A 26,568-nucleotide genomic window follows, 5' to 3' on the forward strand; every position below is an offset into this window, starting at 1 on the left:
GTCAATATTCGACTATCCATCCCGCTTTTTAACAGATTCATTAGTAGGATTACTTTTTAATTTCTGATATGTATTTCCATCCTGTAGCAACCTATTTGCTTCTGTGGTGTAATATGAGTGGTCCATGCAACTATTCCACCCTCCCTTGTCTGCCATTTTGATGACTATTTCTTTATTTGATTACAGACTTTTAATACTCTCTCTCTCGTTTGGTAAGATTGTTCTTTTTACATTTTGAAAATTTCTGTTTCCTTTTCCAGGTCCTCAATGACCATTTTAGAGAAGGTTTCTATGAAATTCCCTTTACGAAACCTAGGATAGAAAGCTGATCGTACTTTGAACTGAGAGTAAGGTGCATTGTCTGCTGGACCACCATTGTTAATTGGTGTAGGGCTGACATTATTTATAGTATTCCTTATATTCATTACTGATCAGCTTACCGCATCTTTGAGAATTTTTTAAAATTCATTTTCTAACGAATTTGTATATTGATATATAAATCAAACATTTGGTCCCTTTGCACCTGAAATTAGACGGATCGTAAAAAAACATTGGACTATACTGTTAAAAGATGAACAATTGAAAACTTTTCTTCCAAGTAACCCCCAGGTAATCTTTAGGAGGGCGCCCAATTTAAAACCAGCTCTAGCACCTAGCTGTCTGAGTAAAGACAAATCGAAAACAAGCTGGTTGAAAGGATTACAAGGTTACCATGTTTGTTCTAAATGTAATGGTTGTAAATTTAGCATGAACAGTAACAAATGAAAATCAAATATAACGAGCATGGAATATACAATAGAATCTTTTATAAATTGCAATAGCAGTTTCATAGTGTACCTATTGCAGTGCCCATGTGGACTCCAATGCGTAGGCAGAACTAGTAGACAGATCAGGTGGAGACTGGGAGAACACATTTATAACATTAAGAAAGGCTTACAGATACATAGTGCGTCCAACCACTTTAGACTTTTACACAACCTGGATCCTAAAGGCTTAAAATGTATTGGCATCGAATGCCCTAAGCAAAACTGGCAGGGGGGAAACAGGATAGTACAGGTCTCCAGGAGGGAGGCATACTGAATATACCAGTTGAAAACTCTGTCTCCCCTGGGTCTTAACCTAGATTTAGATCTAGGTTAATGTGGCGGTGAGAGGGTTAACCAGGCCAATAATAAAGGTATTATGCCCGGCTGGTTAACCCTAAACCGTGTTGGGACAGAGGGGGTTAAAATGTATTGACACCATAATACCATGTTTTCCCCTACACCACCTTTATTGTCCCTGTTTTGCAGCTCAGAAGCTAGCTGCAGTTAAATGAATGAATGACAAATGTGCTAACTGTATTTGCGACACAAGAGGGAGCTTCTAGCGGTGTGCCAAGCACTACATTGAAGAAGTGTGCCTGCGAGTAAGTAGCTGCATATCAGTTTCCAGACCACAGACATTGAAAACGCAAAGTCAATTGAATAGGTGGTCTGCGGTTTAGCTGAAGTGCCTGCTTGATACATGGTATCCTGCCGTCTCGTTATCCACTTAAGGTGAATTGGTGGCGTGCGTCTGCGGTTACCGATCAAAGCCAGCACAGATACATTGTATGCCGGCTTTTAACCCAGACCGATTATAGGTCAAACCGCAACCCACATCACAGAGCCCCTTCAATTAAGTGGATAACTTGCGCAAGGAAAGAGCTAGCACTCTAATTTTTGGAGTGCAGCTAGGTAAAAAGAAACCATGACCATACATATAAATGTTATATTTGTTGCACCTACAGAACATATATATATATATATATATATATATATATATATATATATATATATATATATATATATATATATATATATATATACTGTATGCCAATGTTGTTTTAAATGCAAAGGCAAGAAACCCTTTCCTGCCGGTCTGGCAATGAATCCATTAAAATGCCCATATGTTATGGATGAATGAGCTGAGGGATTTTTCATCTCCGTACTTCAAAGGGCAACCTGCTAAGTCAGTGCCCCAGTGTCTAGAGAAGTCCGGAGTTGAAAAGCCTCAGAGACCGTAGGTGTTAGGGTGGCCTGGATATTGTTAAGTACCAGATACCGGTGTGAAGTATAGGCACTTCACACTTGGTAGCCAAACCCCAGACTTACTGTTGCCAGGTAAGAGGTTGGGCCCGTTATGCTAAGTAGCTCAGGTGTGAGGTTAACGCATGCCCTTAGTAGACCGGGAAGCAACTTCTGCCCATTCTATGAACTCCTGGCAAGTCGGGGATAGGTGGAAAAAGTTGTTCCCACGAGAGGATTGGGTGTGCATGTTAGGAATAGGACCCTTAACCCTATAAGAATGCTTGCAGCACCCTCCTAGTCAGATTCACCTAAGATCAACCAAGAAACGTCCAAGTTCTAGCGTCAGCGGTTCCGGAGTGTGAGGAGTTAACTACACCGTAACGAAGAATTGCACCCCTCTTCCAGAATTCGTTTGAGATGGGGATTCCCGAACGAATCCTTTAAGGACATTACGAATTCTTTCCTTTCGGCGGAGATATAGGGCTGGCAAGTTGTGCCCCTAGCCAAGGACTGTCGCACAGCTCACATCGCGCACCCACTTGCATGCTTGCCCAGAGACTTTGTTTCGTTCTGTGGGCATTTTATTGTTTCCCCATCCCAGTAAGTATTTATTGAGTGTAATTGTGAAGTATTGTGTGTTTGTCTTAAAAGGAAATAAATTACAATTTATTTTACCCGCCTTGTACTGCTCAGTCCAGAATCCCGGTATTAATTTGTTGGTAAGACCTGGTCTACCATGACAGTTAAGTCCTCAAAGAATATGTCAATGCATGTAATTACACATCTATCAATATTTATAATATGGTCAGTTTTTAGCTAATCCTAAAAGGATCCGTCCTATTTTCTAAGTAAAATATATCCCTGATAAGCCTAAAAAATGTTCCATAAATTGGTGTTATTGCACACATTTTTTAACCAATCATCCCCCATATCATTATGTCTGACAATTTTACATATTACTGAAATTGATGGTTGTCCAATTAGCCCCTTTGTGTATTTGGATGAATTATAACTTGATATTGGTTATGATCAACATTATATCCACTGAGTGACTCACTGCAAATAAAAGATAAGCAATTAAAATATTAGGTAATCACCAATTTAATTGGAGGGATGGAGCATCATGATTAATATTAAGAAATTATGGATCAATTACCAATGAAAGTTTCCAATTAGCATAATATAATGGTCTCTTTATAAGGGAGTACACCCCTTCTGAGACATTATACCAAAGAGGAAGCAAAGTTTATTCATGAAACGCGTAGGGTGATTAGTTCCAGATTTGTCTTTGCGGGTGGTCAGTTGTCGAAGACTTGGGAGAGTGCTGGGAGGCCTGGACAGCACAGAGATGACCCGGACAGTCAGCTGTGAATCGGTGTGTGATGTCATCACGCAAGGCAGAGTCGAAAATCCAGAAAGTAGCTGGCTTACCGACATCTCTGCAACAGTCCTTTGGACACGCGCGGAGCAGAAACAACAAAAAATCCTGGCCACAGAACACGGAGAGATAGTGACTTACCTTGTAAAAAGTGCAAAAGAATGGCAAATTCATAAATAGCACTCCTAGTGTCTGTGTTTTATAACATTTTATATACATGTAGCCAGGTTCCCTTACCGCCTGGTTCGTGGGGTGGGGAGATGGCTGTAGAGCTACCTGGGTGTTGCCGAGGCTGTGGGCGGACCCGGCAGGCAGTGGGGAGTGCTGCGTTAGAGGTAGTGTGGCGACCGGAGCTCCGCGGCGCACCCGGCTAGCGGGGGCTGCCATTTTGATTATCGTACAGGCGCAGTGGGTGCCGTGCGCATGTGCAATAGAGGCAGTGTGGCAGCCATTAGAGGCAGGCTCCGCAAGGGTACTACATGTCCCAGCAGCCCCAGGGGCTGCTAACCACGTTGCAGGACAGCCAATAGTGCTCTGAGAATCTCGGCAGGCTAGCAGATAGATTTAGCGCGCTTGAGGGAGACCACACCAGTCGGAGCAGGGACGCAGAGGGAGTAGGTAGTGTCCGGGTGTAAGTGGCTCCCGGACTAGGCCAGATACCCCCACTAGGTCCTGACCCTGCCAGATTGTAGTGTTATAAGGAAGAACCCAGATAGGGATGCTTCCCCTTAGCCCTGATGGCGCCAGACCCAGACATTGACTGATTGATTGATTGATATATATATCAATCAATCAATCAGAGACTCTAAAAGTGAGACCTTTCAACGGGAGTTCACTCCACGCGGTGGATTGGACGCACGCGGAGGGTATATATGTTTAGTTTTCATCAATTTAAGTCTATGCATTGAAGGATAGCTATTGAAATTAAGCTTAGTTGCACTGCTGTTGAACAAAAAAATGAAGGCCACTTCAAATAACGTTTCTGGTCTCCAGCTGATCATTATTACTGGCAACAGTAATACTATGAGAATAGGATACAAGGTTCACATTATGCAGCTTCCCATCCCAGGAAACTACAGTGATTGTCGACTGAAACCAAACATAGTTATCATGGGCTCTCTATTAGTGCTTTAATTGTGATATGCTACCTGTTGTAGAATGGCCCTGGGATTATACAGAGCAGATGTATAATAAGGACACCTCTCCCTGCTCTGGAGAAGCAAATTACCTTATTCATATGCTGTGGTGCCCCTTACCCATTTCTTGATATCTTAATCCTATTCATTTGAATGAAACAGATCTTTTCTTGAAGCACAAGGAAGACTGCATATTGCTCTTAAACATGTTTAATACAGGCCAAAGTGAGCAACTTCAAAGGATTCATGACGGCGATTTCTCTAGTGAACAAAACAATAAGGCTACAAGAGAAACGCAAGCCTTTTATCATTGAAACAATCCTGAAAACTTCCAACGGGACTCGCATTCTGCAGAACCCACACCTCCTGCATGGGAGAGCAGTTTGTGTGCCTCCAGCCCTTTAACAAGTGACACTACATCATGTGCCAACTAATATCACAGAAACTAAACTTTAATCGGCACTGCAGATTAGTTGAGGGAACCAGAGATCTTATTTGGTTTGTATTAATAATCAGGTATGTTTTATTTAGCATTTAGTTATATCATTCAAATAATACCAGAACTGGAGACACGCCACATCGGTTTACATCCCATACTGATTGAGCAGGTGTAGACAGATTGCTATACATCAGTTCATAACAAAAGTTCACACCTTCTGAAAAATGTTACATGATACTGGGTATCCAAATGGTTTAGTTGCTAAAAGCAAACGAAAAAATATATGGTGTGAAGTCTAAGGCTGCGCTTATAGTGCCGGCGATGACGCGTCAAAACAAATGCAATGCCGCCGGCGCGTGCGCTTATAGTAAGCGCGACGCGACGGAGCGACGGCTTGGTCCCAATTGCTGGAAGTCATCTCAATTTCATTTTTCCAGCGACCGCTGCCCGACCTCACCGGCACTATACGCGTAGCCTAAGGAGCACACATACTACAGTATTAGTTTCATAACGGATGTTCAAAATGTTATATAAAAAGTGAAGATTGCAGTTCAATGTAAAGGCTTGTCGGCACAGTAAAGAAAAACAAAATATGCAGATTTTGTAAGGTCTTAATTTTGTTCATGGGAGTAGAGGGGGTGGGGGAGAGAAAAAAAACATTTTTATTTTGAAAAACATGTTTATTAGAACAAAAATATTTCTGTTTTTAAATGTGGTTCCTGTGGTTCCTGTTTTCTAACAACCAACCCCGGTTTTGGGTACAGTGGTTTTAAAGATACATTTTTAAAGGTGCGTTGCATTCTCCTCCTACTGCTGGTACTCCGGGCCCTGCACTAGGACAATATTCTGTTATAACCCACTTGCATGACCAGAGAGAAGAGCCTCAAACACAACTCTATGCATAACAGGATAGTCACAAATCCCCCTTGTGCTTACTTCAGGGAAGCCGAATGCTAGGGAGATAGTGTATGTAGTTGTGCTAACCAGCGGGAATATATTGCCTGGTGTTAAAGGTTCCCCAGAATATAGCTTACAACTCCCAGACTACAGATTTCAAACACTAGTACAGATCATACACACAAAAACACTCAGAGCCACCACTGGTCATTAACATCCCTGTGCACAGATTAACTGACACAAAGGGGTAGAATTCATGCAATAAGCATTCAGAGATTTTACAGTACTGTGAACATTTTTGTATAAAAGCTACAGCTTTATCCCTGTAAAACAGAACATACACAGACTTCAGTTTCAGAATTACAAAGAAAAAAAAAACAAGCTATGACAGAAGTAAACATACAAATGTCCTTATTTCATTTTTAATGCATTTTCAAACATAAAAATAAAATTATTTTTTTTAAGTTCATTTTGATGTGGAAATACATTTTTAGAATCCCATTCAAGCAGACAAACAATGCGCCATCCTTCAGCTCAATGGAGTCTCATGAACAGCGTTTAATCCACACATTAAAATACATAGACCTTTGACAAGAAAGGCTCGAAATAATGTCCTCTTTTAAGCTTGGAGAAGTAAACCAGTCTCTTGTTCTCAGCATGTTAAGAATACTAGTCCAGCAAAGGTTCGGGTAAATTGCCTTGATCCAGTTTGGTCCATTACTGGATCCGTGGAATGTTTCAGGATTGGCTATAACTATTGTTTTGGCTTCCGTTAGGTCCCTGTTCTCCGTCACTGTGGAGAGGAAAAGAAAGGAATGCAACGTGTCACACATGCCAATTTCTAACAGTATAAAACAATTTAGAAATGTCTTCAATGATGAAGAGGCTATCGTGTTTAAAATCATGATTTCGAACCTTAAAAATAAGCTTCTGGTATAGGTGTGAAGGCAGAACCAGTGTGCGGGGTGCAGAGGAATAGAAATTAGGAAGTGGGTATTGAGGAGAGACAGAGAATACAGAGGTGGGGGCAGAGAGGTGCTAAAGCAAAAAAGGAGCGTGTTTGTGTATATATGAATATCTCACACGGATAGACGTTTCGGCCGTTTGTTGGCACAAGATCCAAGCCTATGAGTATTTCCAACCGAAAACTACCAGACCTGTTGCATGACATTTGTAGAATAAGGCACTATGAGGGATATTCATTAAACTGTGATAGTGTTGATTGGGGCACTATTGCGCAGAAACTCCCATTTCAATCAATGGGAGTTTCTGCGCAATAGTGCCCCAATCGTTACTACTGCAGTTGAATGAATAAGCCCCTAAGAGTGTGGAGGTGGTGGGGAAGGGAGAAGAGAAAGAAAAGAAAATGGATAGTGAGAACAGAAGAACAGCCGTGAAGGTTATTCACAGAAGAGTACACTATAAAATGTACAAATGATCAACATTAATAACCATTTCATCCATTCACATACTTGAAAACAAGAGGTAACTCTTAATGTATTACTTCCTGGTAAAACATTTGATAAATAAATCCATTGCCCCTATTTTGCCACTTCATACTGGTTACCCAAAGATATACTTTTGTTTAACTAAAAAAAAAAAAAAAAAAAAAAAAAAGAAGGCATGATTAAATGAATAATGCATACATTATATTCAGATTGTAATCCAAACTTGCTTTGTATGTGCAGGCACTATATAGAAGTTGTGAGGTTACACAGCAAGCAGCAAGTGTGTGCTTTACCTGTTAGGTGGCGGCTTGGGTTTGGGCATTTTACTAAGGATAGCAGCCATTTCCTTCCGCTCATCAAAATTCTTCCACTGCTCATAGAGTTTGAGGATAACTCTGATAATTTCCAAGATCTGATCACAAGGAGAGGGGGAAAAAAATAAAAAATACATGAAATGGCTGAACATAACATACAATAAATAAAGATGCAGGTGTGACAATGCCGCTTCCACGGCTATGTGTCTTGTGAGAGAATGTTCTACACTCTTTCCAGTGCGACACATTTTATTACCATGAAGTTAAAAATAAAAAAAAAAGTGTTAAGTAACACCTACAAAAGAACAAATCAGAAAAATACCTTTTCCATATCTACTGAAAGTTCAGCAAACCACTGACGTGCGTCCTTCTGCTGAACAACACAAGCCACGTGCAGGCAAGCTACAAAAAAACAATAATATATATAAATGTTGAGAGCAGGGTGTTATTAAGTCATTTCCCTCCGTAAAGAATAAGTGCACACCTACTGCTGCATGCTGGTCACGGTGTTGACTCCGTCCTCTCTCCCTTTCTCCTGTGCACTTTGGAATGCTCGCTCCCTCTCTAACAAGTTCCTCTCTGTGCATGACTTCTTTCTCTCTCACTCCCTGCTTCTCTTTGCTATAACTGAGACCTGGCTCACTCAGTCTGACTCTGCTCTGGAAGCTGCCCTCTCCTACGGTGGCCTTTCCTTCTCCCACACTCCACGCCCTGATGGCAGGGGTGGAGGCGTGGGGCTCCTGCTCTCCTCTCTCTGCCGTTACAGAACAGTTTCTATTCCCCCCTCTCTTGCTTTTCCCTCCTTCGAGGCTCACACAGTCCAGATCTTCTCTCCTCTCCCGGTCCATGTGGCGGTCATCTATCGCCCACCTTCCTCTACTCATCCCCCTTCTGCCTTTCTCTCTCACTTTGAATCCTGGCTCTCTTTCTTTCTCTCCTCAGACTCCCCTGTTCTTCTCCTTGGGGACTTCAATTGCCACATTGATGACCCCTCTCTCCCTTGGGCTTCCCGCTTTCTTTCTCTAACCTCTTCTTTTGGCCTTCAACAGTGGACTGCAGCCAGCACCCACAAGGATGGCCACTACTTAGACCTGGTTTTCACTAAAAACTTCTCTCTCTCCGACTTCTCCATTTCCCCTTTTCCTCTCTCTGACCATCACCTCATCTCATTTTCTCTCTCTCGCTTCTCTCCATCTCCATCTCCATCTCGCCCTCGTTTTTGCAGAAACCTGCACTCTATTAACCTACCAGCTCTTGATTCCACTTTACGCTCCTCCCTCTCCTCTCTCAGTTCCACTTCAGACCCTGACAACCTGGTCAGGAACTACAACTCTGCCTTATCTTCCTCTCTTGATCTTCATGCCCCACTTTCTCTCTGCCGTCCTCGCCCTTCTAACCCCAGACCCTGGCTAAACTCCCACACACGCATGCTGCGTTCCTCCACTCGTTCCTCTGAACGCCTCTGGAGGAAATCTCATACGCTCGCAGACTTCATTCACTACAAATTTATGCTATCCTGTTTCAACTCTGCCCTCTTTCAGGCTAAACAAACCTACTTTTCATCACTAATCAACACACACAAGTCTAACCCACGCCGTCTCTTTTCTGTCTTTGACTCTCTACTCAGACCACCCTCAGCTGCCTCCTCTTCTTCATCCATATCACCTCAGGACTTTGCTGACTTTTTTAAGAAAAAGGTGGAGTCCATACGGCAGAACATCCCATCTGTTGCCTCCTCCCATCCCACAATGCTTCCCAACTCTCCTCCTGTCTTTCTTGACTCTTTTTCTGCTATCTCGGAGGAGGATGTATCACTGCTGATCTCCTCTTCGCCCTCTACCACTTGCCCACTTGACCCCATTCCCTCCCATCTCCTAAAACCTCTTGCTCCTTCTATAATCCCTATGCTCACACAGATCTTTAACTCTTCCCTCTACTCTGGTACCTTTCCTTCATCCTTCAAGCATGCAACCGTTATACCATTACTCAAAAACAGCAAGCTTGACCCTACCTGTCCTTCTAACTATCGACCTGTCTCCCTCCTGCCTTTTGCCTCCAAACTCCTTGAACGTCTTGTATTCTCTCGATTGCTACACTTTCTCAACACCTATTCTGTACTAGACCCTCTACAATCTGGCTTCCGCACTGCTCACTCTACTGAAACAGCCCTCACTAAAATAACTGACGACCTCCACGCTGCCAAAGACAGAGGTCATTACACTCTGCTCATATTACTCGACCTCTCTGCAGCATTCGACACCGTGGACCACCCTCTTCTCCTTCACATTCTCCATACTCTTGGTATTCGGAACAAAGCTTTATCCTGGATCTCCTCTTACCTCTCCCATCGTACCTTCAGTGTCTCTTTTGCTAACACCTCCTCCTCCTCTATTGATCTCTCTGTGGGGGTACCCCAGGGCTCTGTCCTGGGACCCCTTCTCTTTTCTCTCTACACACTCTCTCTAGGTGACCTAATCACATCTTTTGGGTTTAAATATCACCTCTATGCTGACGACACACAAATTTACCTTTCAACCCCTGACCTTACACCTGCTATACAGACCAAAGTTTCTGAATGCCTCTCTGGAATATCATCCTGGATGGCCATCCGCCGACTGAAACTTAACATGGCAAAAACAGAGCTCCTTATACTACCTCCCAAACCTGGCCCTACTACATCCTTCCACATTGCTATTGGAAATACGATCATTCACCCAGTAGCCCAAGCACGCTGCCTAGGGGTCACACTTGATTCCTCTCTCTCATTCTCCTCTCATATTCAAAACGTTTCTAAAACTTGTCGCTTTTTCCTCCGCAATATCACAAAGATACGCCCTTTCCTCTGTTACTCAACTGCTAAAACTCTGACTCAGGCCCTCATTCTCTCACGTCTCGATTACTGCAACCTCCTGCTGTCCGGCCTTCCTACCTCTCACCTGTCTCCCCTACAATCTATCCTAAACACTGCTGCCAGAATCACTCTACTCTTTCCTAAATCTGTCTCAGCGTCTCCCCTGCTGAAATCACTCTCCTGGCTTCCGATTAAATCGCGTATCTCACACTCAATTCTACTGCTCACTTTTAAAGCTTTACATTCTTCTGCCCCTCATTACATCTCAGCCCTAATTTCTCGCTATGCACCATCACGACTCTTGCGTTCTTCTCAAGGATGTCTTCTTTCTACCCCCTTTGTATCTAAAGCTCTCTCCCGCCTTAAACCTTTCTCACTTTCTGCCCCACACCTCTGGAATGCTCTTCCCCTCAATACCCGACTAGCCCCCTCGCTATCCACCTTTAAGACCCACCTTAAGACACATCTGCTTAAAGAAGCATATGAGTAGCACTGGATAATCATGGACACATGACACAAAGCTTGGCCTCCTGCAGACGCACTTACTAGTATTCCCTCCTACTGTCTCTGTACGTTCTCCCTACCTACCAATTAGATTGTAAGCTCCTCGGAGCAGGGACTCCTTCCTTAATGTTACTTTTACAGTATGTCTGAAGCACTTATTCCCATGATGTGTTATTTATATTTGCTATTTATATGACATGTATTACTACTGTGAAGCGCTATGTACATTTTATGGCGCTATACAAATAAAGACATACATACATACATATATGCCGTGCATGTGTAGCGGATCTACATAAAAATCAACAGATCCCTAATGCGAGTGTAAGGGCAGGCCTACACTGCTGCAGACCGCGCGGAGGCGTCCGCACGGGGCGCGATCACATTGCCTAAAGGCACGATCGCACCCATAGACCGCGCAGATGCAAGCAGGAGGGGGCGCGCGTTGCGCAAGTAATCAGTTGAAACTGATTTCTTGGCGCGACACGCAGGTCACATGAGCGGTTCACCAAATGAGGGTGAACCAACTCTGTGACGCCCCCCACGGCACGTCCAACATGGACGCTAAACGCACCCGCTTCATGCGAGTGAGGTCACAGCCGTAGCCCAAGGCATCTCTCTACCTTGAAAAACCTTCTGTTAGCAAAATGAGATATGAACGGAAACGGTGACTAAATTAAAGTGTTTTAGGGATTTCATTAAAGGGCAATACCTGTATAGTTATTATGGTCTTAAACAACAATAAAAACTTAGATGTATACAAATAAAAAAAAATATAACACACGGAACACTTTTAATAAACTTTTGAATAATTGTGTGAAAATATTAGGTAAGAGCTGTAACAATACTCAGAATTGTAAATACACAATAAGTGGTATATATTTAATTGACCACTTTTCAGAGGTAGCTTTGTCCAGTCAGCTAAAGGGTTCAAAGCAACGAGGTATTGTAACATAGAAATGCAAATACAATAACAAGGATCAGTGATAATAATATTTTACATTAGGCTTATAACGTTTGAAAATCTCAATGAACTTGGACGAGACTGTTCAGTTAGCTGCAGAAATAGGGGAATAGAGGAAGACATACCCACCTAAAGCAATCATGAAAGGGGGGTACAGCAGACAAAGATCTGTACGATATGTGTCATTTACTATCCTCCTGAAAAAAAAAAAAGAAGACACAAATAAGAACAGTATTAGCCACTCTGATCTTCTGTTGTGGCAGAACAGGTAAAATATCATCAGAACCTTGCAATGTCATTTCTTTTCTTTCAGTGCTGCAGGGTCTGTGTGGTACTGTATATAGGGGGGATAGTGCTCTGCAGATTAACTACATGCAGCAGAGACCGAGGGATAAAAACAGTGGTTTGCAGAAGTATTCACGCACTACCAATGTCACAGGTTGTTGAATTACAAATAATGTATGCGCTTTTTTTTTTTTTTAAATCTCCAAACGAACTATGTTTATTCAAGGCTACAAAGCTGTAGTGCTTAAATTGAACAGTTGTATGAGGAAGATGAGGTTAAATATCAGCAAAGGTGGAGGGGGGGGGGGGGGGGGAGAACATTATCGATGGACCGCAATCTTAAAGTCTCGCCATACTGTATATGTTCGGCTGAATTCAAGTCATCCAGATTTTCAATGTCATTAATCCTGTCATTTAACCTCCTCCTCAATATCCAGTTTATCTACTTTTCCAGTTCTGAAAAATTGTGCATACATTATTTGTAATTCAATAACTTGTTACATTATTGGAGGGAATGGGGAAAAAAAAAAAAAAGTACACACTCCCACTGGGCCATATGGATATGATCTAAAGGCAAAAGTTCAGCGTTGATAAAAAAAACTACAAATTAAATAAGCAAATAATTCACATAGCAATATTGCAATCCATTTAACTACTGTTGGTGTTAGACACTTTATAGCACAATGGTGATTTCAAAGGAGCATTCACAGTATAAACACTGCAAACTGCCTCGGGTGCTGAGACAGCCACAGATCACAGCATGCAGATAAAATAGAAACAGCCCGCACTTAAGAGGTCTTGAAATACATGTGAAAGTTAAATGTAGGATCAACGTTTCAGTCCTTCCTTGGACCTTTGTCAAGGAATGACCAACACTTTGAGCCTACATTAAAACGTTCACATGTTTTTCAAGACCTCTGGAGTGCGGACTGTTTCTATTTTATTCTCCACCAGACAAGGCATTAAACCTACAATTGTAAACACAAACAGCAAAGGCAATTTGAGGCGATTTTTTATTATAAAATCCAAATACTGTACCACCACTACCAGCTAACTTGCATGCTGACTATGTTTAGTATGTATGTATGTATGAATGTATGTATGTATGTATGTATGTATGTATGTATGTATGTATGTATGTATGTATGTATGTATGTATGTATGTATGTATGTATGTATGTATGTATGTATGTATGCATGTTAAACATGGAGAGAAGTCATTCATTAGGTTTACTAATACATTGACTTCTCTAGTGAGACTGCAAAGCCGGCATGACAAATGTCACCGCTGTTGGCAATAATGCATATCAGTGAATGAAGAGCAAGACTGAAATGACAGCCTTTGAACGGCTTAGTGTTCAAGAAGCCACTGATTGACACATCGCTTTGTAACATACAGCATTGCAGGCTCAACATCAGTTGTATGGAACGTGATATACTCAAAGGGACACACACAGACACACACACACACACACACACACACACACACACACACACACACAAGGGTTGTTCCAGCTTCTTTGCGCTCCCTATGGTCAGCTGCTTACTGCCAGCGTGTTAGCCAACACTGTCCAGCTCATCTCCTTAAATAGGGAACTAGTGATGAACACAGGAGGGCAGTGAGCAGTACAGTACTTATAAGTGTACAGTCATTAAGCAGCTGAGGGAGTGGGGAGAAGCTACTATCCACACCAGCAACATCTCTACAGTGGGGAGAGAGCAGGCTGCCGAGCAGCCAACAGTTGGGGGTCACAGGAAGAGCCCCTGGGCCGGCTTTTGCCCACCAATGCACAAAATACTAGCATTCATGTAAGTGCAGAGCAGAAGGTGCTTCATGTAGAATAGAATGGGATGTTTATAGGTTTCCCCCCCAAAATAAATATATCTCTATATCTCTCAACGGTAAATATTACTGTATGTTCAGTTGCTTTATGCTTTACTGTGGAGGGTTTTTGTCACTTTTTTTACCCACCATAACCTTAATAATTGTGGTGATATATATATCTATATCCAGTGGTTGACAAATCACCAAAAAATCTACTCGCCACACAAAAAAAATCTACTCACCACCTAGTACCAAACGTGTGCTGCTTGGGCCAATATTTACTAGCCCGGGGGTTAAATCCACTCGCCCGGGGCGAGCAAATGTATAGGTTTGTCGAAATATATATATATATATATATATATATATATATATATAATATATATAGTATTCCATTGTAACAAGAATCTCTAGACTTGATAGCTCCTTTCAACAAGTTCCTTTCACATTTTATAGATGTGAAGTGGATAATAGCCCCTCACAACGGCTGTTAGCCTTTGCTTATCTGAGAAAAGGAGCTTGAAATACCCTTATTGTGCTATACAACAGTCCCTGGGAATGCAGTTACCATGCTAGTGGAAGCAGCATATCTTCCTGTCCCATGTCTTGTACGTATTGGAGAAGTGGTCTATAGGGGTGATATACGATCAAACAACAATCCTGTAAATACATACAGAGAAATAAAAAATTACAAAATAGTTTCATGAAATAAATTATTCTTCTCTATGTCTCTATGTTGTGGAGACCATATCCCAGTGTAGAACAAATGTGATACCTGCAGAACAACTCTTGTTTTTGATAGTGTATAGAAATATAAACTCAAATAACTCACATTAGATTACATTTTTGGGGTACAGACCACTGAACAGACCTGTAAATGTTAATGATAACTATATCCCAGCACTTTATGGTCTATTGTTGATTGTAAAAAAATACATACAAATAATGTACATCGCTTTGAATAATCTAGTCAGAAATACCATGGCCCATATTAACTAAAGGGTGCTACGCTTCAGCACACCCCAACTCCCATGCAAATGAACAGGAGTAAAGACATGCTAAAGCTTAACACACTTTAATGAGTATGGGCCTATCTGTTTGGGTGTAGAAGGCACAAGCATAGAGGTGCTATTATTGCCTTGGTGTATTCCCTGCATGTGGGAAGAGGAAATTTGACAGGAATGGGGTTTTCAGGGTATTTGCCAATTCTAGGTCCTTTTACTTAATGTACATTTAAGTGATGACATTGTCCTTTAATATCTCCCTTGTACTCTAGTAAAAATGAATGGCATGTTGTAAGCGCACGTTAAAGTGTAATGGAAGTTCTCCAACAAGGACTTCTGAACTACAACGGCAGAACACAGCTTTGCGAGCCCTTCCAGTACTGGAAGAGAGTTACACACCCACGCAAATCTATACACAAATGCCATTGTTTCTAAAGTAGAACCAACATTACCTACCATTAATTCTAATAGGTAGAATTCACATTCCAGTATCTGTAATTACAAAAAATGAAAATAAGCAGGTTAGTAGATATCAAAAGAACATACATATAGCGTTTCCAGCCCATCTGAGAGCAGAGGGTCGCCGCTAGTGAAAGTTGGTATTTCTAACTTTTTGTTGAGGACGTTAGCCGGCAATGGCAGTCACCACTAGATCGGGGGGGGGGGAGATATACCCCACGACGCAGTTGCCTAATCCCCTGGCTGCAGAAATGTAATGTAATAAAAAAAATCATCATGTAGATAGTTGGAATTGCAGAACACACACACACACACACAGACACAAACACACACACACACACACGTAAACTGTGGACTAATCCAAATCATTAAACCATATTAGAACAAGTCACAACTAGAGAGTTACAGAATTAGGAAATTTACCCATTTATTATTAAGGAGGGTTAATCAGTAGGCCTACTCAGTTTGTGGAAGAATGCACTGACCCAAGACATTTCACAGTTGCAACATACATATTTTCACAGTACAGTATTAATTACCAGGCAGAGTCTAATATTCCTTTACATTTAAGCAATTTCACAGGTAGCCATGAACAAAGGCTGCCAAGGTTCCCGATCACACAACCGCAATTCAACCACTCCATATGAATGAGAACAGAGATATTTAAGGAACAGTCGTTTTCAGTATTCAAATTACACCAGTTTGCAACGTGGCATGTTATCAATTTGTTAGCGATTTGTTTCCTAAACCAAAAAATGACAAATCAGTGGCAGATTCATGTTCAACAACAGTACTAAGCGGTGATTAGTTTTGTAATGCAGTTTATTAAGTGCAGCCCACTTTCACTGCAGGTCTGGTGTGGACTGTGAGGGATGTAACCCTTTAATAACCCCAAGGTCAAACACACACACACCAAATAAGGTTATACAATTCCTTCAAAAACAAAAAAACAAAGTGCATCAGTCTTTAAAATACAAACGTGCCAAGTGATAATGTAATAAATAGTTGACTGTTAAGGGGTTGTATATGACATTTTTATTGCTTCCCACTTATCAGGCTGTGATGTGCTTCTCCATAGCAAAGACCCTCCACAAGGTCTTACAGTAGTATAGATGCAAGAATTGGTGCACAATTCACAGAAACCGCATGCATCTATTACCCTTCTGCCTAACAGAACACATTGTATCACACAGAATTGCATTATTTCTGTTTTTTCTTTACCCCGCATGCGGTTCTCGGGAGTTGTGCACCAATTCTTGCATCTATACAATACCTTCCACCGCAAAGTACTGAAACTTACATACACAAAAAAAAAGCAACAGGTCGTTTGTAAACGACTAGCTCACTAAATGAAAACATTTTTTTTAGTAAAGAAAACAATTCTCTAGTTTTTCCATTCCATGTTATGGCTGAATGAATCAGTCTGTATATTGTAATTAGAACAGAGCAATAATTGCTTTATTAAAATATATATATAGCCAGTGGTTGACAAATCACCAAAAAATCTACTCGCCACACAAAAAAATCTACTCGCCACCTAGTACCAAACGTGTGCTGCTTGGGCCAATATTTACTCGCCCGGGGGTTAAATCCACTCGCCCGGGGCGAGCAAATGTATAGGTTTGTCGAACACTGTATATAGCTATGGTATTAAAGTGATTTTCTCCTCATTATGTTCAATGGTTTCTCTTGTAGACAGGAGTATGTTACAGGTGTTTAAAAAAAAAAAAAAAATACATTTCTATTTACTTACATGGTTCATCCTATAAGGGAACTCCTTTGGAAATGCATAAGAAAACCTAGTTTTTACTGGGGGGTGGCGGGGAGTGGGGAGAAAAAAAAAAAAAGGAATAATTATAACAAATATTAAATCGTTGTAGTACAGTACAACTACACCCAAGTCTGCAGGTGACATCATAATAAACAAAAATACCACTAGAGTTACTAATAAGACAGGATTCCATTGTAGACTAGCCATAGAGATGAGGCTAGAGATGAGAGGATAGAGATGAGGATAGACATACACATGTAAATAAAATAATAAATGGAGCAATATCTTCCAGTTGCAATGTTACTTTTGACCCTTGAACATTTCATACTTACATACAGATGTAGCAGCAGAGATTAACCTTGTGTTTGAAACAACACCAAACTCCTGAAAAGCAGAGACAGAGACAAGTACATAAATCAAGTGATATATACCTGGACCTGTCCCGTCTATCTGCTGTGCAGATTGCAGAACAGCAATGAAGCATATTGAAGATCATTCAGTATGTTCAGAACAAACCAGCTCTGGATTATGTTGTTAAACTGGGTTAAATGTGTGAATGGCCGAACTCTGGAAGAGGTTTACCAATGCCCCAATATTCTATGCATCACTTAAACCCCTGTATATAGAGTCAGAAGCCATTTAGTACTTGAGAAACCTGGAAAGGGAGGCTCTTCCAGCATTAAAATCAACCCAGTCTTAATGAATATCAAAGGGATGCAAATTATTACTACTAGATCTATAAATAATTTCCCGAATCAAAATCACAATCACCAACTGATTTACAAAACAATTTTACGGCTTGCCAGGTTTGATAAAGTAAAGTGGCTGTGCAACATTTTAAAGTGTAACATTGAAAGTGTCTGGAGTTAATTTTGGAGTTGATATTGGAGGTGAAGATCTGGACTCTGCACAACAACAACTCTGCAGCTGTGAGAACTTGATTTTCTAAATGCTCTGATTCTTTGTACTCTTCCTATCCTCCAATAACCTGGACTGTCTCCTCCTGCATCTCCACCATGCCATCCCTATTGCTTTTTTTGCTTACTGTTTCCTCACTACTTTGTGAACGTCTCTGTTCTCTCCAATTTCCCCACTGCGCCATTATTTATACACCTCTCTCCCAACAACTTCTTTACCCCTCAATAAAAAGCACCCACACAAATCCTCTATTCACACCCTCTATCTACTCCTTCCTGCTGCTGGGTATCTACCATAAGCCTGAACCAAGACTCACACCTGATACCACCCATGCAGCCTGCCATCTCTTCCCCTGTAAATGGTGTTAACCTTCTGATTTAATACTGACTAACCTTAAAACTCACCCCACAAGTTAAGCATCCCAACAGCCTGCACTCATGGTTACTGTCCCACACTCAGCCACTCCTACCACCCATTGTGGCCAAGCACTGCCATACACAGCACTTATTCCCTCACCTGCTGTCTCTGTAAGTCTCCCACCATACCTCTTAGATTGTAAGCTCTTTGGGGCAGGGATTTCCTATTGTCTGATTTTGCTGCACTTATTGTATCATTTTAATTCCCTGTACTGTATTCTTTGTGAAGCGCTGAGTACACTTTTGGCGCTATATAAATAAAGACATACAATACAAAAGAAGTTAGATTCAACCTAAAACCCTGACTTGCCTATGCAAAATTCAACCCCAAGACTGGGATTAGTATGCATGAAAACTCCCAGGTAGGAAAGAACCGGTGCACAGCGTCAGTCGTGGGATAAGTGAATCAAAAGGATTTATATTAAAAACATGGACAGAAAAAGTACTGATACAGTCACTCTAACGCGTTTCACAAGCAGGGTGCTTTATCAAAGAGTAACAGGTAATTACTGACTGACATTCTTATAGCATATCCCTAAGACCTCCCTCAGATTTCTACCAATCACATTAGTGATTGTGATCTCTGACAGATGTTGGTGTGTGAGTGAAAGGGAGTATGCCACAAGAAAGCAAATCAGATAAAAGGTTTCCAATTTCATATGCACTGTGATATTAGGTTATATAGACTTATGTTTGGTACTGACTAGGTTTTCAAGAATTCTGGTCTTAATACATATGTATTCCACATAATATTAAATAGACTTAAATAGATTTATTATATATACACACAATGCATGGCCGTCTATGAAGATAGACTGAGTTTGATTTGTTTTTAATTTTCTATTACTTTGTGTATAAATGCATGTTTATAGGGATGTACTCATCTCTTCATATTGTATGGTTTGCCCAGTTTGTTCACTGATTGCTTTCTTGTGGCATACTCTTTGAGAGCAACAACATTTGAGTACACAGCAGAACTATTCCTCTGTTTAAAGACTGGTGAGAAACTTTAGAGCACCGGATTCTGGAGTTTTTTGCTCTGATACTATCTATTGGGATTAGTATGCAGTTGCACTAAATGTCTTTAATCTCTTACTGTATCAGCGTATTACCACTACGTTAAATATACATTAACATGTTAAAAATAAATAGTAATACCCAATCTTACCTCTACTTTGGATGCCAAAAATACGCACGTTGGTGCCATTAGAACAGGATCTATACTTTTTAAAGAATACCTAAAACAAAAAGAAGAGATGAACAAAAGGCCAAAATGAAGTGTATTTTTATTGGCTGACACTGCAACATTCATCTGAAGGCTAAAAAATAAATGTCCAGGTAACACTGTGCTTGTCAACCCCCCCTTTTCCCCTTATTTTTATATGTAAAAGCATGTGACAATGTATAATTCTTCATTCTTACCTAAAATGGCAATCATTTAGTGCTCTTGTTATAAATCTGTAACAAGCCTGATTGTGTGCCCAACAAAATGAATGACTTCTAACTCTGTGCTGCAGTCTGAAATGCTGCAGCCGATATGTAACACTATATTACTAAAAGTAACACATTATTGCGGCTTTAAGAACTATAGACAGTCTGCTATTTGAAACACAGCAACTGATCAATTTGTTATACTTTGTTGCCAAAGGGCAGAGCTCAATAAGGTGCGTGTCAGAGCCTGTTTCAAAAGAGGAATTGGATGTGACTTTCTAAATAGTTGCTGTAAAGTGAAAATGGCATTAGGCGGTAAAAAAAACAGAATATATTTGCATGTTTTCCACAGGTTCCAATTCCTGCTTTACTCCATTGTCACAGATCATACAATGATTGTACTAAAAGTGTTACCAATAATAAATAAATCATCAGCCAACTTACCTGGCATAAAACCTTTTAAAGTAAACAGTGGCAGTGGCAATGACTTGCTGTCTTAGTTTAAGGTGCTCTCCTAAAGCTTGGATGACTGCAAAAGGAAAATTGGAAACATGAGTGTCGACCCCCAGAGGGGTTTGTTGGCTTGGGATATGCCCGAGAACAGAACAGGGAGCAAGAACCATTTCAATATGGCCCATATATTCTGTAACGTGCAACAGTCCTAGATCCAGCTGTAATGTATTGCACTTCAGGCAGAAAGTGTACGTATGGATAAGCCCTCAGAGTTATGAAGGTTCATGCTTATGGAAGTGGTGGCATTGGGTCACAGCAGCTGCTGCCAGCAAGGGAAACCTTCAGACTATACTCTGCATACAATGTGGCGATCACCTCACTGTTCTGCCTTAGCAACAGCAATATTTAACCCAGCCAATGCCGGTCACAAGCCCGGGTGAAAAATGGGGAGTGTTGGTTCCCGTGGCGACAGAACTGGAAAATTAGCCAAGAACCCAATGGTAGGACAACAATTACAAATCGTGGAAACACTAGAGGACGTATTGAACATCCTGCCACTGGCCTCTACAGCGCATCGCTCCCTACCTTGTAGCAGATGAAGCGATGTCGTTTATGGAGAATACCTTCCAACAGCAATATTCAAGTGTTGCAATTACTAAAGGCCCAGCGCGTCTGCGCTACATTGCCTTCAGCCGAGGCACCAGCTTGCACACTTCAAGCACAATTTAGAGTTGAGACGTAACCCCCAAAACAGCGGTGGCCATTTCTGGAACCCCGACACAATTGAGCTAGGCACCAACTAGGTTAGATCTGCAGTAGCTGATCTTAAAGCAGGATGAGGTCTTAGGTTAGCGCCATTGGCTATGTGCAATTTGTACATGTTCCGCAATAATAGAAGGTAATGTGATAAATCCTACTTCTAGACAGCAATGCGCTCAATACCGGCTTCAAAGGAGCCATCCAAGGCAGACATTTTTTCTAAAACTTTTTTTAATATAGAATTGAAGCAGGGGGTCTCCAGAGCTGAACCCCGTTCATTTCAGCTCCGGGGGTTCCCTACTTCCGGAGATACTTTCCTGCAAAGGAGGTGCTGCTCTCTCAGCAAACAGGGTTTTAAGGTTTGAAGCACCCGCATCACATGGGCCAATAGGAAGTCGCACCGACGACATCACGGCTTCAGTTATTTCCCAGCCTGCGGGCCAATAGGAACAGCAGACATATTGTGAACCCTGCTTGCCGGGGAGAGCGGCTACTGGCACCTATTTCGCAAGCATCTCCAGAAGTAGGCGTCCCCGGAGCGAGAGAGAGGAGAGAGAGGGGAGAGAGAGAGGGGAGAGAGAGAGGGGAGAGAGAGAGGGGAGAGAGAGAGAGGGGAGAGAGAGAGAGGGGAGAGAGAGAGAGGGAGAGATTTTTTTTTTTTTTTAAACATTCGACAAAACATCCGCCCCCTTGAATTGCTTGGTGAGAGGAAAGCAGGTTTGGAACATGCGTGGAGAGGAGAGCTGCTGTCGCCTGAAATTACCCTGCAGTAAAACATGCTGTGGTGCCAGGAGTTTGATCATTGGAGGGATAGCTGTTCGAAAGTGCATCTTGGGCTCTAGATCAGGCTAAATAAGTGCCAACCTTTCCACAATGTGAAGTGGCAGCCGTACATTGTCACACATGCCAAATACATTAACTCTCCCACAAGAAACAGTTTCCCATCCACTGCAGAACCTTGTTCTAGTCTTCAGAATTGCAAGCAATGCCAGGTAGCGTCTGTGCATCAATAATGCAGCAATTGCAGCCACGGCCCCAGAAAATATATATATGTTGCAAATGCAAGGGTTCTTGCTTATAGTAGTTCGATTAACATCTGGTCCCTAAAGGCGCATAATTAAGAAGGGATCTTAAAATTAAAAACAGCGGTTAATTGGACACTAAATTGGAGGCAAATCTTAAGAATTACTTCGCGTTGGTCCTAGGAGGGATTGTCCATTTAAGGGGCTGCATCTAGGTGATGTCTCAACCTTTACATAGCGACAACCCTGGCGTATGTTTAAATTCTAGCGACACCCATATTACTTGAATGCTATAGCTTTCCCATGTATGAGCTAGGCTAATTCTTCTTTATTTTACTAAAAACTTAAAATATAATGTTCCTATCATCTGGGGATGGGGTTTGTTAATATTACTGCCTCCAGGACTCCACTGGTGGCCAGTAGATTGAACGTTGCACTTTCTGAGCAAGAATACTTGCCCAGAAGAACAATATGGCAACTGGCAGCCAATACAAAGTTGCAGCATCATAAGTTTAAGGCTGAGCTTATAGTGCCGGCGACGTCAAGCTGCAGTTGCTGGAAAAATCAAATTGAAGTGACTTCCAGCGATCCCGACCAAGCCATTGCGCCTCTCCTACTATAAGCGCACGTGGCGGCGTCAATACATTTGTTTTGACACGGCGTCGCTGTCACTATAAGCGCAGCCTTAGCCAGGCTCACGCTTTATGCTCTGATTATTATCTACAGGTTTAAGGATTAACCCACAAACTCCTTCTGTTCTACATCAATACAAGGTGGAAATGTAACAAAAGTCTTCCATTCTTCCCAGGTAGGCAATCCATATATTACCATTTGTAAAAAATATCTGTAGTTTCCAATACTCTTCTTCAGTCAAGAATTTCAAGTCCTTTTGTCGTTCTTTTAATAAATCTTGTTTATCCAAAATCCATTGTAAACTGGAAAACAAAGAATACAGTTTTTAACAGGCGTGGTGTGAATGTGAGACAGGTCCCTGCAAACAGCTGACATCATTTATTTATGTATTTTAGCAGTTTTGCCATTTGTTATTGTATGTAATTATTGGTATGTGGTTAATAGTTGATGTAATTCTGTAACACAGAACTATGTAGGTTCGGTATTGTCCAAAGATTTAATATCTGGTACTCATTTTCAGAGTCTCCAGGTAAAGATTATGTGCATTTTTAGTGCAAAAACAGTACCAGATCATTCAAAGACGGACCACAGGGATTTCCTTCTTCTTTGAAGACACTGGTGTTCGTTTTGCAGGTGTATGGTACTAGGTTTGCACAATAGAACACTCACCAAATCAGCTAGGGATGATTTTATTGTAATGTCATATACAGGCATACCCCGCATTAACGTACGCAATGGGACCGGAGCATGTATGTAAAGCGAAAATGTACTTAAAGTGAAGCACTACCTTTCCCCACTTATTGATGCATGTACTGTACTGCAATCGTCCTATACGTGCATAACTGGTGTAAATAACGCATGTGTAACAGGCTCTATAGTCTCTCCGCTTGCGCACAGCTTCGGTGCAGGTAGGGAGCCGGTATTGCTGTTCAGGACGTGCTGACAGGCGCATGCGTGAGCTGCCGTTTGCCTATTGGGCGATATGTCCTTACTCGCGAGTGTACTTAAAGTGAGTGTCCTTAAACCGGGGTATGCCTGTAGCGCTTTTAGGGAGTTTAACATATGGCCACACAATGTATAACTGTCAGACACTAGCTCTACCTCCAGTCTCTGCTCCATTAGCAAAGTATGGCAGGCCTGCGGTGGACCTGTCCGGCTTCACAGCTTCAGAAATAACGCTTTAAAAGCAAATCTGAAGGGATCAGTTTAGTGATAAAATCAGAAGCCGATGCCTTTATTCACTTTCTCTGATGACTGAAAACCCTCTCCAAAACACATACTATGCAGGTGAGCTTACTGTAAGGTGTGAGAGATCGATCTCTCTCCTAGGAAAAAAAAAAAAGGACTGCTAGAAACCATGACAAACAGAGTACGTCACAAGGGCCTCCCGCGTAGCGTGCTGACTCATATATAAATAGGGCACTAAAAGGCTAAAAATGCGCAGTAGGTGAAAGCTTAAGGGTAGAACAGTGGCTCTCAACTCCAGTCCGCAAAGCCCCCAACAGGTCACGTTTTAGAGTTATCCCTGCTTCAGCACCGCTGGCTCAATCAAAATGACTGAGCCACCTGTGCTGAAGAAGGGATAACCTTAAAACCTGACAGGTTGGGGGTTCTTGAGGGCTGGAGTTGGGAACTCCTAGGCTAAAGGTTCCCAAACCTCCCCTCAGGGAGCCACAGCAGGTTATAGGAATAACTAATGCCCTTACACACCTGAGATAGCATCTAATGCAGCTCAATCAGTCCCTGTTGCAACCCAGATGCCTCAGAGTCACCTGTGCTGAAGCACAGATATCCTGAGAACCTGACCTGTTGGAGGGGTCTTGAGGACTGAAGTGGAGAACCCCTTGGTTAGGGGACGTGTGAAAGATATTAAAATACATGTGATTGCATCTTTGATCCACAGAATTATAACACCACGAGCAAAGCACTTTACTGTTTTATAAGTTGAAAAGAGTCTTTTGTAAAATAAGTATTGTCCGTGTTGGTAGCACCTTATTACTGTATCATCAGTATTTACTGTGTGAATTTCATAGCAGTAACGTACTTCCATTTCAAGTTAGATTGGAGAAATACAGTATGCTGATGCCTAGTATGCAACCGATAACAGCTGTGCATGCAATGTATTGTATATAATGTATACCCTGTTCATTTATGTAACTGTATTTGTAACCATGTATTATTTGTCATATTAACTATGTCCAGGACATACTTGAAAACGAGAGATAACTCAATGTATTACTTCCTGGTAAAACATTTTATATAAAAATAAATAATAACAGTAATATGTTCTTCAGTGCATACTGTATATTGCTCCTATTTGCTACTGGAATATTGTACGTTTTAAAAGTAACCATGGCTCACTGATAATGTAGTAGAACTCAATGAATGCTCAGATCGAGTGCATTTTGAACTTAAAAAAATATTCAACAATAATAATGCTTATCAATAAAAGGAGGTCATAGTGATAGTCCAAATCAGTAAGCAGCTGTCAACATATTTCTCTTATTGATTTTTATAATAAAGAGTTTCACTTTTTAATGATTCTTATCGTCGTAAAATCATTACCCACAAACAGAAACAAATGTGCATGTTTGTACCCGCAATGCATGGTAAAAAAAAACAACATTTTCTACTATAAAATCAACAGTTTTCTGACATTTTCCTTGCATGTTGACCTTATTATATACATTACAACTAACCTAAGGTCACACTATGATAATGATCCCAGCCAAGCTTTCTTCAGATCTTACTCCACTACACTAAAGCAAAGGTCTGGGTCATTATTACACTGGTGAGGTGGCGTCCGTTGGCAGGTACAGCATACACACAATCTCCATACTTGACAACATATGAAAGCTCCTTTCAGGGAAATCTGCCATGGAAATGCAGGAGATATTACACATATAATAAAACACTTCCATTGACTTCACTGGAATAAAAAAGGAAAGTATTTAAAAAAGGGAGAGAATAGAACAAATATTTAACATTAAGAGCTGGGCAGCAGATTAAACTCATCTCCTGAGTCTATTATTTGTTTCCAGTCCATGTAAGAAACATTGTGGTCTAACTGCACTGCTTGTGCATTTTGCAGGTATCCCAGCTCCCCACTACCTTCAGGAATTACTGAGAGGGGAGGCCACTACCCAGCCTTCCGCTAAGGAAATAACTGGGAGCATTAAAGATGGCGGGGGAGCAGCTCCCCTCCTCTCTGCAGCAGGGGGAAGATTGAAGAAGTGTACTTACTAGTGAGAGCTCTGCCAGAAGTTACCCGCCATCAAAGAGCCCGACGCGCTGATCGTGACACCGGCTGCACGTAACAATCAGCAGGGCGCTGGGACCGTGACGTCGCAGACACGTCACAATGAGCCACGGTTCGGTGTTCTATGACAACCGAGAGAGCAGCAGCTTGGAGAGAGCCGGGGTGCAGCGTGGAAATAGCTCCGACCGAGAAACAAAGTGATCCGGAACCAATGCTACACCCCCTTCTGCTTTTAACCAATCACGTAACAAAATGAGGAAGTGGAGACAAGGAGAATGTCGTTTTTGAATTGTGGTTGTGAATGAATGTCCCCAACTGTCCTCTATGCATGGGATCTCTGTATGTGTTTATAAA

At 41.5% G+C, this 26,568-nt stretch overlaps 1 protein-coding gene across 1 annotated transcript; it reads right to left on the reverse strand.

The window, feature by feature from the left end:
• Positions 1-5,599: 5,599 nt before the first annotated feature.
• CCNC (cyclin C) lies at positions 5,600-26,402 on the reverse strand. The gene is made up of 12 exons (XM_075597521.1): positions 26,199-26,402; positions 23,151-23,257; positions 20,533-20,617; positions 19,826-19,895; positions 17,656-17,707; positions 17,306-17,361; positions 15,550-15,585; positions 14,658-14,749; positions 12,112-12,179; positions 7,986-8,065; positions 7,643-7,761; positions 5,600-6,694 (listed from the first exon to the last, which is right to left on the reverse strand). Exons 1-12 carry the CDS (start codon positions 26,228-26,230, stop codon positions 6,640-6,642), a joined length of 852 nt encoding a protein of 283 aa, XP_075453636.1. The 5' UTR covers positions 26,231-26,402; the 3' UTR covers positions 5,600-6,639.
• Positions 26,403-26,568: the final 166 nt, after the last annotated feature.

Source organism: Ascaphus truei, chromosome 4 (assembly GCF_040206685.1).
Source record: "Ascaphus truei isolate aAscTru1 chromosome 4, aAscTru1.hap1, whole genome shotgun sequence".
In the NCBI taxonomy this organism is placed as follows: domain Eukaryota; kingdom Metazoa; phylum Chordata; class Amphibia; order Anura; family Ascaphidae; genus Ascaphus; species Ascaphus truei.

Coding starts and splice junctions, on each gene's coding strand:
- CCNC (XM_075597521.1), bottom strand. CDS start 26,230: ATGGCGGGTAACTTCTGGCAGAGCTCTCACTA. Junction 15,586..17,305: donor TCCCTTATAGGATGAACCAT/GTAAGTAAATAG, acceptor TTGTAATTACAG/ATACTGGAATGTGAATTCTA. Junction 7,762..7,985: donor TTTCAGTAGATATGGAAAAG/GTATTTTTCTGA, acceptor CCTTGTGATCAG/ATCTTGGAAATTATCAGAGT.